The sequence below is a fragment of the Gadus morhua genome, chromosome 15, assembly GCF_902167405.1.
Source record: "Gadus morhua chromosome 15, gadMor3.0, whole genome shotgun sequence".
Taxonomy (NCBI): Eukaryota; Metazoa; Chordata; class Actinopteri; order Gadiformes; family Gadidae; genus Gadus; species Gadus morhua.
The window spans coordinates 4,210,767-4,225,701 of NC_044062.1; the positions used below are offsets into that span (position 1 = coordinate 4,210,767).

At 47.2% G+C, this 14,935-nt stretch overlaps 1 protein-coding gene across 1 annotated transcript in view; it reads right to left on the reverse strand.

The window, feature by feature from the left end:
• Window positions 1–235: 235 nt before the first annotated feature.
• slc35f3b (solute carrier family 35 member F3b) overlaps window positions 236–14,935 on the reverse strand; it is a 27,760-nt gene continuing 13,060 nt past the window's right edge. Inside the window, exons 2-7 of the mRNA XM_030378571.1 lie at window positions 13,549–13,906; window positions 11,363–11,582; window positions 5,884–6,009; window positions 3,575–3,767; window positions 3,290–3,379; window positions 236–2,982 (exon numbers count right to left, since the gene is read on the reverse strand). Coding sequence (XP_030234431.1) covers window positions 2,741–2,982; window positions 3,290–3,379; window positions 3,575–3,767; window positions 5,884–6,009; window positions 11,363–11,582; window positions 13,549–13,906 — 1,229 coding nt within the window. The 3' untranslated portion in view covers window positions 236–2,740. The remainder of the gene's footprint in view (window positions 2,983–3,289; window positions 3,380–3,574; window positions 3,768–5,883; window positions 6,010–11,362; window positions 11,583–13,548; window positions 13,907–14,935) is intronic.

Below are 14,935 nucleotides of genomic sequence, written 5' to 3' on the forward strand. Positions count from 1 at the left end.
TTATAGATTCTATAAGACTATAATATTTAAATCACCTGAGCTAGTTGTCGAAAAATGATTTAGTATTAATGTTCTATTCATATTCTATTATTCCTCCATGGTATTTTCTCTCAAAATAGGCTTACTATATAATGACTATATTTGACAAATTATGATCCGTTTATTGCAGTGTATGCACACATAATGGTGACTGCACAGTGCAGAGCAAAAGAAAATGAGCATACAAAGCAAAATGTATTGAAAAGAAATATTTTTATACAGCACATGTCATTACACTCAAAGAGAAATAACAGTAGACCCAATAAACTTTGCCATCTTTATCACACTCTTAAATATTTCTTTCTGAAACATGATAATCGTCCCCTGCTTTTTGGTGTAGAAAAAAACATTCCTTACAAAGGTTTACATTTATCTTTAGCAATAATTCCAGAGGAATACAATATAATTATTTATTGTCATACAAAATGACAATGGGTACAGTGCTTACTTTTTATATTGCACAATAAACATGAGAAAAAGGCAGTGAAGCGAACTTGTAATGTACGTTTGCGTTGCGATGTATCTGCCTATGTCTGCATGCCTGTCTTCCCACCCAGCCCCTAACACACACACATACACACACACACACACACACACACACACACACATCAGTGTTCCCCCAAATTAGCCGGCAAAAATACCAAGTATTTCTCTCTTTAGAAAGTTCCTTCTCAGATGCGTGTCAGAAGCGTAGTATTAAAAAGTCTGTTTGCAGCATTTGTATGGCGCCGGTATAAAAACTAAAATAGCATGTAGTGAGGAAAGTCAAGAGCAGTTCATACATTCACATAGAGCAAGGCAAAATGTTCTCCTAACCCAGTAAACAACCTTCCTGTATGCTTTACAGTGCCTCCGTTACTCTCGTACAGTGTGTTTCGAAATGATTTACCCTGCCCCAGAAATATGAATAATAATAAAAATGTGTCTTTTCTATTCGTGTCCCGCAAAGCCTGACAATTAACCGCCATTTGCATACAATCGTCCACGCCTCTCTGCAAAACGCAATGAATAATCTTCTACTAATTATAATTTCTTTGCTGCAGTTCTGTTTTAGGTTTCAACAAAAATACTTATTTATATTCTAGTGATAGTATACTTGTATATTCTGTATACTAGGGAAGTATAGAAGTGACTAAGCTGAATTCTGATGGGCAATTTCAAATCGTTTTGAATTTGGATGCACACACTGTATTCTGCCTTTTTGTTTCCAAACTCTAACAAATCATTTTTTGGCGTTGAGGGTAAAAATCTTAAATTTACATACATTTACATAGTGTGTAACATCTTGAACTATAGTGTTTCTTAAAAAATGTAAATACTTTCAGGCCTTAGTCCACCATTGGAATAGAGTCTAATGTCCCATTCATAGTGTAAGTATTAAGTAATGTAAGTTACTGAATGGTCATTTGTTTATGGGTTAGCTCAAATTATCAAAGTGGGGCCTTTCAATGATCTGCAAACAAAGATACCAGATGTTAGTTATGCCATGCATTACCTGCAACGTGTACCAAGCAACAGACCATGTCATTCACCCTATTTAGACCCTGGTAAAGTTGAACGGGACATTTCTTACACATTGGTGTGTACAGGTAAACACAGGTGCATCGGAGCTTACAATAGTATTGTTTCAGTCGTATTCATGCCTTTTCTAGTCACCAACATGTACACTGTTTAGGTTACGTTTGTCCATAGTAACTCTGAGAAACTCTGAAATGAAACCTTGGTTCATGTGATAGCTAAGTTTCCCTCGCTGGGACACCTTTGGTTATAAAGGGTCCACTGCTTTGGGGTCACCTCCAATCACTGGCGACCGATCAGCGAGGTGGATACTCGAGATGTCCGGATGTTGGCCTTGTTCACCAAGAATATCCAAAGCGTGTGAATTCATTGACGTATCGACCAATGAGTGCAGCCGTTCACCATTGAGTTGACCCCTGAGAGATGCAAACTCAAAGTCTCTGTTTGTTACGTGGGCATTTTGTTTATCGAGGCTTTTCTTCTTCTTCTTCTTCTTCTTTGGATCTTCAGGGTCACAGCTATGCGTTATTTTAAAAAAATCGATGTCAGCATTATTTGTGCCGGCCTTGAATTCTGATATAGATGTTAATAAATTATGTGTTGATGGAAAAGCGAAATTAATGATTTATGCAGGTATCTAGTTGAATGGAATGATTGAGAAGTATTGAAAAATAAAAGTAAATTATCAAATCAGATATGTATTTCATATCTGAGTCAATGCTTTCATTTTGAACAGCTCTGAAAACGGATACTTAGGTTTTACAAAAACAAAGTGATAAATCTTCTGTGCTCCTTACTTCATTTCCAGGCAAGTACCTCCTCAATATTACTGACGAAGGTGCGCTCTAGACCAAATAGTTTAGGCTGTTTGTTATTCCATCAAGGTTAGCGGTTTCAAAGGTGAGGGCTGGGCACCATGCCCATAAAAACCACAACCGTGCAGTGTGGTCGCGGCAATCACCAGTACAGAGGCTGAACCTCTGAACCTCTGGGACAGAGGCTCCTCCAGGAGGGAGGGAGGCCGGCTGCTCTGAACATCCCATCCTGTGTATGCGTGTGCGCGCGTGTGTGTGCGTGCGTGTGTGTGCGTGTGCGTGTGTGCGTGACGTGTGCGTGCGTGTGTGTCCGTGTGCGTGCGTGTTTCACCGCGGGTGGACACCCTCAGAGCATCCTTCAAATCGAGTCAATGTGCAAACGTGGACATGGAGGTCCTTCCTCTGCGGTTCCAGTTGAGGCCGGTGGCGGCGCCCGGCTCTCCGCTGCCCTCCGCTGGCTCGTCGCGTTTGCGCAGCCTGGTGCTGAGCTGGATGATGCACTTGTCCCAGTCCTCGGGGAGCAGCAGCATGAGGAAGCCCAGGCAGATGATGAAGACGGCGATGAGGCGCACCGTGTTGAAGTGGATCTCGCACGTGTACAGGTCCACCACTGCGGCACACGACAGGGGGCAGGGTGACGCTGTGTGAAGGACGGTCATGCCCCGATGGAAAGCACGACTCGCAATTTGCATGCAGGTAGGATTGGGTCACTTTAGCGATCGAACACAGTTTCTTTTGGCTGGGGGTAGAGCATTAGTTTGCCACTATGTCCTGCTTCTAGAAAATAAATACCTGTCTCAGATGTCAACAAAGATTTATCTAGAGTCGAGACATCATTAGCAATAAAAGTAGGTTGTAGTTTGATTGTTGTTATAAAATGGGGACTAGGCGTTAAGAATAAGGCATTAAACACTTACAGGCGTTCACTGGGACACTGAGCACGATTCCCAGTGAGATTAGTGTTGGATATGTGACCGCGATGCCAAAGTTCACCAGGATGTTGAACGCTGTAGAGAGGAGCAAAATCAAATCAGTTATGAAAATTCAGTTAGAAAACACAAAAGTTTGGTTGGCAAACCAACATATTACAAAAAACGATGAATGCCATCCCTTGCAGAATTGCCAAAATTGCACAAATGTATTATTCATAAAACTGAAGGAAGTGATCGATATAACAGTTGAACATTGACACGCGTCCATACCGAACAGCAGGCCTGCGACGCCACACAGGTAGGCCCAGGGGATGTCGCCCAGCGAGGCAAAGTACTCCACGTGCGTGAAGTACAGGATGACCGGCACGAAGCTGATGAACACGAAGTTGGCCCCGCCCACCACCGTCAGGAACAGCGCCGCCTCTCCGAACTTGGCGCTGCCCAGGACCATTTTAAACAGCACCTGAGGGGTGAGAGGGGAGGGGAGGATGGTGTTAGGGAGCTCTCACACTGGGCAAAGTTGCACTGTACCGTCCTCAAGTACGATCTAGGCAATCTCAACTGGGCCTGAGTACGGTTGCCTCTTGTACGTACGCGTGCGTGTGCGCGTGTCGGCTCATTAGCATCTGTACCGTGGCCTGAGCACACCTCTACGGAGTGTACTGAGGCCACGGAATAGAACTGTACCCGAGTACGGATGGCGTGCACTGCTCACACTAGCCAAACTGGGGGCAAACGTACTCGGGCACGGCGCAGATGGCCTGGTGTTGGTGCGCCCTAACTCTGTAGACTGTGAACTGTGTTTGGCCCCCACTACAGAGGAGATCAGGAGGGGGGGGGTGGCAGCCATGTTCCTGGCACAACGTCCCTCGCAACGGATTAGCACTCCAGCCATCTCGGACAGCGGGACAGAGGGGGGCGGGGCCGGCATGTCGTGAGTCGAGCAGTCACACACACGCACACACACACACACACACACACACGCACACGCACACGCACACGCACACGCACACGCACACGCACACACACACACGCAATAACATGCAGGCAGGCACGCACACACTCGCATACATTTATAGACACACCGGCACACACACAAACGAACAAACCCGTAGGCATGCACACACTTGCATACGCAGGTACACACACATACACAGACACAGTCGCACACAAAAACACACATTCATTCAGACGTGCAAAGTAAATGTTTGTCTCTCGGGCTCTCTGACATTAACACACACACACACACACATACATAGTCTCACACGCACACCGTAGAACAAAAACTCACATTCACCAAGACATGCAAGTCTTACAAGTAAATCTCTCTTTTTCTCTCTCTCTCTCTCTCTCTCCGTGTGTGTGCACACACACCGTACACACACACACACACACACACACACACACACACACACACACACACACACACACGCGCGCATCCCGGACAGTTCCGCCCTGCGTTCCATAACGGCCTTCTGTCTTCTGTCACCTGCTTACATAAGCTGGTTGGAGCCTTTCCAGTGTGGAGAGAACAGAGTTCTCATGTACAACTTGGGGCAGAAGGCAAAAGGACTCCACAAAGCTTGCATAAAACCCCTACATCTGTGGTGTTTATTGAGTTGCATGAACAAAGGGAGACGGTACCGCCCTGGGGTACCTCGGTGGTCTTGATTATTCACACCCAATCACACAGCAGAACACACCACCTGTGGTTCACCGCAGTTCACAAGGCAGAGTGAGGCAACTGATGGATGGATTCACTCTGACTAAATTGTGTGTGTGTGTGTGTGTGTGTGTGTGTGTGTGTGTGTGTGTGTGTGTGTGTGTGTGTGTGTGTGTGTGTGTGTGTGTGTGTGTGTGTGTGTGTGTGTGTGTGTGCGTGATTCACACGCCTAGTCGTGTGTTTATGTGATCTCATGGTACCAGCAGTGCTCTGGTACTGCATTGTAGCGCTTGGTGCTGTTGCTTCAGTTGAAAGATGGCTTTTAGAAATAATTGGTATTTTATTATTTTCTGTGCATTACGTGCGAGCTAAGGTTGTTAACTGTGTATAAGCCTTTGATCAAGAGCGATTTACGATGTATACAGTGGATTAAGAAGGAGGGAGGGTTGTAGAATCTCACTCGTCAGTCATCTGATAAGAGTCTAACAACATAGCTATCCACTTCAGGGGTTTGACTCCGTGTCAAAAGGTTGTGGGTTCCAACCCCAGTGTCCACACAGTCTACCTGTGAGCATCTTTGAGCAAACCCCTTCCTGCTTGTACATTAACTGTATTTTTTCGTTCTTTGATGAAAGCCTCTGCTAAACTAATAAACACTAAATAGTTCAATAAATACTGGCTTATATGAATCAAATGGTGGAAGAGTTGGACCATGGATGGTCATTGGTCCAATTTGGAGAACGCAAATCCTGCACCAATGACATCAAGGGACCGGCCCTCCTTGATTCCGTTGTCAGAAACGTTGATGTTGCAGAACGCCGTTTCTGAGGCGGTACTTTCTTATATTAGAAAGCAGCCGAGTCTGACGGCCTCCCATCAGCCCACATCGCTGTTCCGTGTGCTCCCTCCGCCGTACCTTGTAGAGTGCTGACATGGAGGCTGAGGTCACCACCAACGTGATGCCGATGACTGAGTGGCTGTGGAAGCCGTCCGCGTACGTCATCATCACGATGCCCGCGATCGCCAAGATGGCTGCCACGATCTGCGGGGAGAGAGAGAGACATTGGGAAAGAGAGAGAGACATTGAGAGAGAGAGAGAGATGGAGAGAGAGAGAGAGAGAGAGAGAGAGAGAGAGAGAGAGAGAGAGAGAGAGAGAGAGAGAGAGAGATGGAGAGAGAGAGAGAGGTAGAGAGAGAAAGACAATGACAGAGAGAGAGAGAGAGAGAGAGAGAGAGAGAGAGAGAGAGAGAGAGAGAGAGAGAGAGAGAGAGAGAGAAAGAGAGGGTGAGGAAGGGGCAAAGAGAGGGAGAGGGGGGGAGAGAGAGCATGGTAAGGAGGGAGTAAGCGAGAAGGAGGGTGGGAGAGATAAGGAGGAAGGGAGAGAATGAGAGAGAGGGTGAGGAAGGGGGGAGAAGAGGGGTGAAGGGAGGGAGAGAAGATATACATGCGTGAAGGGTGGAAGGATAATATATGGATAATCGTCCACTGGCCACAAGGCCAAGTGCATACAGGGATGTATGGGAATGAGTTGCGGGCAATAAAAAGGCCCAGAAGAGATGAGCACCGCGGCTCGCTTCACCACATCCATGATTGATAGCACCGTGCAAGATCAAGGGTCAGTCATGATTCATATCCGGATCATTTATTTAATATACATTTGCTTGGGTAGTCATTATCAAAGCCTTCCGAAACTGCATTTGCATTCCATTATGTATTTTAGTAGACACCTTTGTCCAATATAAGCACACTTTACAAGTCCAACCCACGGTACATTGCAGCAAGGCGGTCTATATACATCAAAGTCTTCGATATTTAACGTTATTTATATGAATTGAATTAATAGACGAATGCAGACACAAGCAAAAATGAACCAACAGAGCAATATTCCCTCTTATGTACGGACCAAATCACTTCCCAATCAGTCAGGAACGCCTCTGTGGTGTAAGGTGGAATGGCTAACATTGATTTCCGCTGCGCTGTCGTTGTGTTTACATCCAGGTCCCCAGCCTGTGAGACACCCAGCCACCCCCCCCCCCCCCCCCCTCCCCCCACCCTCCTCCCCACACACACCCCCCTGGCCTCAGCCATCCAGATAGTAAACACACACGTATCAATCCCCCCAGCCGTCCCTCTCCCAGAGTAGAGCCTGCCATCGGCCCTGACACCGGCCGGCCCTGAACTGGGTCTCCCAGCGTTCCACCGGGTCATCTGGGACTCCTGCACGCTGCCACATTTATGCAATGAATGCAGTATCTAAAATACTGTGCGTGTGTGTGTGTGTGTGTGTGTCTGTGTCTGTGTCTGTGTCTGTGTCTGTGTCTGTGTGTGTGTGTGTGTGTGAGTGAGTGAGTGAGTGAGTGAGTGAGTGAGTGAGTGTGTGTGTGAACATATGTTGGTGCACGTGTGCGTTCGGGTCGGTATTGTACTGTATATATGCGCCAGTGGCCAACAGTGTGTGACGGGCACTACGTGTGCATGCAAGCGCGGAGTGTGTATGCCTCGTTCCAGGGTTTGACTTTGGCTCTGTAAGGTACAGCAGAGCTTGTGTTAGACCTATGCAGCATGTTCTCATGCAAGCCAGTTACGGTGCCTGTGTGTGTGTGTGTGTTTGTGTGTGTGCGGTTTATGCCTTGGAGTGTGACAGTGCCTATGTGGTGTGTGTGCTTGCAAGCTGGTTGGGATGGGCTGTGTGTATGTGTTTGGTCAGTGTGTGTGTATGTGTATGTGTTTGGTCAGTGTGTGTGTGTGTGTGTGTGTATGTGTTTGGTCAGTGTGTGTGTATGTGTGTTTGGGTCTGTATAGTTCTGCAGAGCTTGCGATAGTGTGGGTGTGTGTGGGTGCCTGTGTGTGTGAGACTAGGCATTGGAGGACAATGCCTAGTCTCAATGAGTGGATTATCAATGCATTAAGGAGGTGACAGGAAGACAAATGAGCAGGGTGTTACTGCCCGCAGAGCCAGTGGGGCGGCCCTCCCCTTACACAAAAAAAATGCATCTCCCTGCAATGCTGCCTTTAAACTGTCAGCCACAACTTACCGCGTTTCCTCTGTGCATCACGTCGTTACCCTCCACCAGTTCAGCCAAGGCGCACTGCGTTTAGCGCAGGTCCTGTGCGTCTTTTGTTTCTATGAAAAGGGGTCAGCGTCTTCAATGGGGTCAGGGCTAGCGGTGACTATAAGGCCCAATCCCATTTCTACCCCTTACCCCTTCCCCCTTCAAAACAAGGGGGAGGGGTAAGGGGAAGGGGTAAGGTGTAGAAATGGGATTGGGCCTAAGTAGTCACCAGACATCTTAGGATAAAAATCATTAGCCTGCAAAGTTCAATATTCAATGTTATTCTTCTACATGCGTATGTGTTTTTTCAAAGTATTTTGATTTCATTGATTTCAGTCAAAAATTTAGAAATTCCCTGCCCCAACGTGAATCTGATTCCATGCCTTACCCTAGTCATTTAGTAAAAAGTTGAAAAAACAATAGAATTGCAGTATCAAATATCGCGAGAGTAGTAGGCAATGTGCCATTCGCCATACGCAACTCCAAATAAAAATATGAATCAATTATCATTTGAAATTTTCTTCATTAATCCTCTTTAATCCTCGTTCTCATCCAGAGCTCCTCATTACCAATCACAGTGCATTCCTTTTCATTAGCTTTTATTTAGGCTGCACACCTGTTGCACATCGAGTAATCAGTGTGCACAGGTTCAATCAGCCATCACACACACTCTCCTGCATGAGGTCCCATGACATGCCACCAGGTGTGGGCAGATTTTCAAAATGGCGTAACAATAAAACAAGTTTCAACGCCACTACCCTGGCTGCTTGTGTTTGGACGCACAAGACTGTTGCCCTTCTTACACTAAACTTGGCTGTAAATAAATGCAACCATCTCTAATCTAATGACTAAACTTGACTACTTCTAACCTGATAACTAACCTTGACCATTAACCTTATAACTAAACTGAACCATCTCTAACCTCAACCTAGACTTAAGCATCTCTTAACCAATACACAAACATGCCCTTATAACCTAATAACTAAACGTACCCATCTCTAACCTAATAGATAAACATAAACATCTCCAACTGAATACATTAACGTAACCATCTCAGCGGTTTCCTTTGAGTCTCTCCTGGTTGGGTGCGGTGTAGCTGATCGAGTTTGTGATCATCAATGGGCCGTGTTGTTCTTTTGGGTGGGAATACGGCTACAACAGCACTCGTTGTTTTTGTGTGCTTTTGTCTCGACCCCGGACAAATGTGGCCAACTACGGTGGAGCCTCGAGAAGGATTACTGCAGTGAGTAACACGGCTGTTATTGCATCATGAGCCTGTTGGGATTTATATGGCTGTGTGATTTATGTGAGCCCTGTTGTGGTGGATTGGAGCAGCCATTACTCTCCTTGGCTCCTTGCACACAGACACCTGCTATATGTGTCCCTGTTCTTTCCCCTCACACCTTGTCATGCATTTTACTACTGCTATAGTAACACGGGATACTATAACATAGTTTCGCCGATTGTCGGTTGTGTTTTGAGTGTGTTTTGTATTATCTCTAGTGGTCAAGCTGACTGACTTGACTCTCCTTAACCCTGCGACCCATCACCTCACAGGCAACCTCCTTCTGTACTCTGCATACCTGGGTTTGAGCAACTGTGGCGACGAAACAGGATATCTGTAGCAACTATGGTGGCAACTGGGTCAGAAATTTGCTAAGGGAAACGTAAACTACAGGGAATATCTGTGTAACGATATCCAATGTCTCCAATAACACCATATTGGAGTGAAGTCCTACTACGCAGATCAATTGCTTTTCTGCAAACATCGCTTTTCTTCTTTGCAAGAGACCCTTCTATCACATAGGGAATCCCTCAGGATTAAACAAGAAATGCGTTTTTAGGACTGCAATGTTGCAGAATGTGCTCTCAAGTGATGTGTAGGAATGAAGTGCCAACATCTCTAGGATTGAAGCCTGGCAGATTGAGTAAAGTAAAAGACATCCTTGAACTTATGGACATGTGTTATTTTCTTGATCCATCCATTGTTTGTACTTAAAGTCTAAACAAAAACACACACACACACACACACACACACACACACACACACACACACACACACACACACACACACACACACACACACACACACACACACACACACACACACACACAATGTTAAGGAAAACAACTATGAAACCCTAGTAAGCAGATAATGTATAGAGGAAGAACATGGAGGAAAGTCAATGTGATTTCATTACGATAAGAGCGCAAGAGAGCACTCTGAATCCCACACACGCTGCCTCTTAACTCTGTAGAGCCCACCTGAGAGAGATGAGTACGATAGAGGTGGAGACTGGATCAGACTCATTCAATTAGGAGATGGGATCACTGTACCGCGTCTTCCAATAAGCAACCATCTTAATTGTGTGTTTTGGGACTGCGCATTGACAAAATACAGTCAATGATGCCTGAATGTTTGCTTTTTTCCTATTTAAATGTGTTATTCTGGGGCAAATTTATTGTAGAGATGTTTAGTCAAAAGTACATCAGCTACAGCGATCGGCAACGTCGTTGCTTTGTTGACTAATGAGCTGTGACTTATGATGGGCTCATCTGTGACGTTGTGTTTTTTTTCATGATGCAGCAAAAGCTGTGATTGGATTTAATTTCACGCATAAGAGCCAAACAATAAATAAACAGAGGAAAAAAATGCAGCGTCAGATATGGGGAGGTAGACATAATGGAGAGAGAGACTGAGACAGCAAAGAGGGACTGAAACGGAAAGAGAATGGAAAACGAGAGTAAAAGAGAGATGAGAGAAAAGATGGAGAGATGAGAAGGACAGAAATAGAGCCATGGGGAAAGAAGGAACGAGAGGGAGACTGACATAGAGATGGAGAGAAAAGTTTCAGGGGGAAAGTGGGAAAGAAGAAGAGAAGGAACAAGAGTGTAATACCAGGACCAGACAACACCAAATCAGCCCCATTCCAGCACCATACTTGCAGTTGCAGAAAATATCAGACTCAAGCAATATGACAAATTTGAAATTTGGCCCAAATTTGGGCAAGCCCAAAAACGTTGTATAATCTCATCCCGGCATTCGAGATGGAGAGAGAGACGATAAGGAGAGAGAGACGATAAGAAGAGAAAGACGGAGAGAGAAGTTAAGAGGAGAGAGGTTGAGAGAGAGAAGGTGAGAAGAGAGGTGGAGAGAGAGCGATGGAGAGAGAGAAGGTGAGAAGAGAGAGGTGGAGAGAGAGAGCGATGGAGAGAGAGAAGGTGAGAAGAGAGAGGTGGAGAGAGAGAGCGATGGAGAGAGAGAAGGTGAGAAGAGAGAGGTGGAGAGAGAGAGCGATGGAGTGAGAGAAGGTGAGAAGAGAGAGGTGTGAGCAGCCCACCCTGACTCCCATGAAGCGGTCCCGCAGGACGATCCAGGACAGCAGGAAGACGAAGGCCTTGTTGCAGCAGAAGAGTGCCGAGGCGTCGGTGGTGTTGATCTTCCTCAGGGCCTGCAGGTACAGGTAGTTGGTGAGGATCCACAGCAGACCGAACGGCGCCACCTTGGTGAAGAACACCTTGGGCGTCAGCCCGTCGTCCCCGAAGAACCGGCAGCACTCCCTGCACATAAGGACGTGAAAGCATGGGTGCCGGACCTTTAACTTCAGACTGGCTGCTTGATTTTTGCCGAGGCCTTTTGCGGACCACCTGATATATTTCTCTTTTTTTTACCGTTCCCCACGGAAACACCTGCAGTACCTGTTAGGTACTGCAGGCGGACCACAGGTTGGGAACAATCGATGTACACATCGCACACAGAGAGAGAGGAAGACGAGGTAGGCATATCCATAGGGCATATCTACGCTGAATCTCTTAAGCCAAGGGTCATCTTTATGGCTCAAGCCCGCTAGCGTGCTAACCATGTAATCAACACATCTTGTTGTTTAATTCGGACCTGCAGATTTAAGTCATCAGCAATGAAGAAATAAGCTAAGTACTCCACTAAGTACTCCAGCTAAGTACTCCACTCGCTCAGAGATGCCACAATCGAGGTTGAGTCCCTGTTTGTTTCAATGAAGGAATCTACTGATGAAGATCTTCCCGTTCCTTAATTGTTGTCCTTTGTGGGCAGTTGGGAATCAAGTGAGGATTGAGATATTCGGTTAAACCGAGTGCAAGACTTTAATGCATTTTCTCAGTCTACATTTTTTTTAGTACCCCAACTAACCATACAGCGCTTTGGCCTGGTGACAGAGTATCCTGGTGGAGACAGTTCAGTCTCCGTTCAAACATACCGGGTCTTTCATTCCTCCGATTAGACGGGATACAAATTCAATGCACACCGGCTTGTTCATTTAATAATGGAAACCCAATACACTTTGTGGTTAACCTCTGCAACGGCCAATAGCTCACACACACCAGGGACGTGTGTGTGTGGGTGTGTGTGCCCCTGTGTTCATCAGCCGTAATTGAGACCTGCTGTCTTTGAATGGCTACGGCAGTCATGGATTGTTTTGCCTCTGTTTCTCCCGGGGTCTTGGCACTACTGTATTTCAACCACATTGCATCACTTCACTACCTTTATCTCCCCCTCTGGCTATAAACCACCGGTTCCATTACATGAACCGTCTGGATCCATCAACACAACGCGATCATGTGAACACCGAGACACTGCTGAACTAGTAAAATGTCACGACTTCAATTTAGCTTTTTAATATACCCCTCTTCCTCTCTCCGTCGGTAGAGATGTTCTGCCGCAGGTGCGAATTGAATGGGAACAAAAGTAGACGCGTGCGTTTTGCACGCGGAGCACGTCGCGATACAGAGAGAGTTGGCAGCCCGCGGCTCCTTACGTAACCGCTGGCCGGAGAACAGCTCATGCGGCGTGAGGTGCATCCCAAACAAGGGGACTCCTAGACGGCGGCCAGCATTTTAAGGTACTCTGCTACAGTGGGCACAGCTGCTCAACACCAGCTGAATGACTAAGAGGTATCCTCATCATCTTCTTCCGTCCATTCATCATCTTCATCACCACCTTCACTATCTAAATTACCATCATCAATCATATATGACCACAGACTGCTCCCCTGTATGGAATGGAAGTTACCTTAAGGGATGAGTTTTGATTGGCTGTGAGGGAATGGCTTACACTTCGACCAAGATGTTAATCCGACATTATCAATAACAGCTCTGATGGACAGCGTGCGGAAATGCAAGGAGGTTCATTAGAACACAACTGTGATGGCTATGAGACCTTTTCCCATGCTAGGATCAGGCGGGGAAATGCCATTTCATCAATATCTGAATATACTCGATTCAGCCAATACATTGAGTAGGTCAACTGCACTGTTTGTATTGCATAGTCAGTATTGGACACTGTCAATCAGAGAATCAAATCACCACTTGACCTCTTTAATTTAACTCGATTGAAGTACCTTGCAATCACTCTCCTTTCATTTTTGCACCTGTATATCCATAACAGCTTACCTTAAACTGAAATAGTTTTAGACACACTGCAATCTTACTCAATCCCCGACACGCACACTGGCACGAGACCTTGGGGTCCACTTGGTCCGTCCCGCCTTACCTGAACCTCTGCCGGGGCGTCTGCCTCTCGGGGCTCTTGACCACGTGTCCGATGTAGTACAGCGGGAAGAAGAGGCAGTTCCAGCTGGTGGCGAACCAGGTGAGGGTGAAGGGCGCGTCGAAGTGCCTGAAGGTCAGCTTGGCCAGCTGGGTGGAGCCCGCCCATGACGAGCACACGCACATCACCATGACCACGCCCCACAGGGCCTTCTGCAGCTGAGCGGCGGTGACGCGCACGCAGCATCGCGGCAGCCGCCGCCGCCGGCTGCTGGCGCTCGGCTCCGCCCCCGCCGCCACGGCAACGGCCGCCTGTCCGTCGACGGGGGCGCCCACCACGGTGTCCCTGGGGCGGTCTTCACCTAGGGGGGGGGGGGGGGAGACACAGAGGATGTTCAACATCTCAACTCGCAACAACAACAACAACAACAAACAAGACAAAATGGAGGCACGCACTTCAGACGAACTTGAGGCGCTCGGGGGCGTTGTGTTTTGATTCGAATGGTAAACAGTTGGGCGTGCGTTGGCTCCGCGTTCCTTTGAAGTCGAGAGGGACCCAAAGGCGCATCTATTTGAGTGGATATCGGGTGCACACATCTACACTTAACCCAGCAAGCCGGGTCGAGATGAAACGACGTCACGGTGAGTCGCCGGGTTGGTTTCAGCACCCTCTGAAGAGGCTCTTGTGACCCAGCGGGTCGCAACACCCTCGCTGTGCTGTCGTCCTTCGCTCCTGTCCGACGCGTAAAAATAGCCGGTCGGACGGGCGGGTCGGGCTGAAGTGTAATCAATCGGACATGTGAGGAAGAAGGAGCCGCAATCGAAAGTGACAGCGCCCCTTTGGTACAGAGGGCAGAAGGAGGGCGGGCGTGATATCGAATCTGCCCCGACCTCTGCTTTGTCTACGTCTGATGGCCCACAATGACAACACCCCTGTCTAGGGGTCTCTGTGCGTGCGTGTGCGTGTGTGTGTGTGTGTGTGTGTGTGTGTGTGTGTGTGTGTGTGTGTGTGTGTGTGGTGTGTGTGTGTGTGCGTGTGTGTCTGTGTGTGTGCCCACAATGACAACACCCCTGTCTGGGTGTGTGTTAATATCTGTCTGTGTGTGTGTGTGTTTGTGTGTGTGTGTGTGTGTGTGTGTGTGTGTGTGTGTGTGTGTGTGTGTGTGTGTGTGTGTGTGTGTGTGTGTGTGTGTGTGTGTGGACACATACACAAACAATCTAAAACATCAGTCACACACTCAATTTTCCATCCAATCATGTGGATATCCTGGAGGCCCGCCTTGGCTTAGCGCGGTTCATCTCTGAGCATAATACCTTCCATATGAACCAGGATGTCCTGCGCGATGCAATGTCATTCGGTCCGTTCCCCAGTGTGTCCATCACACAGCTCA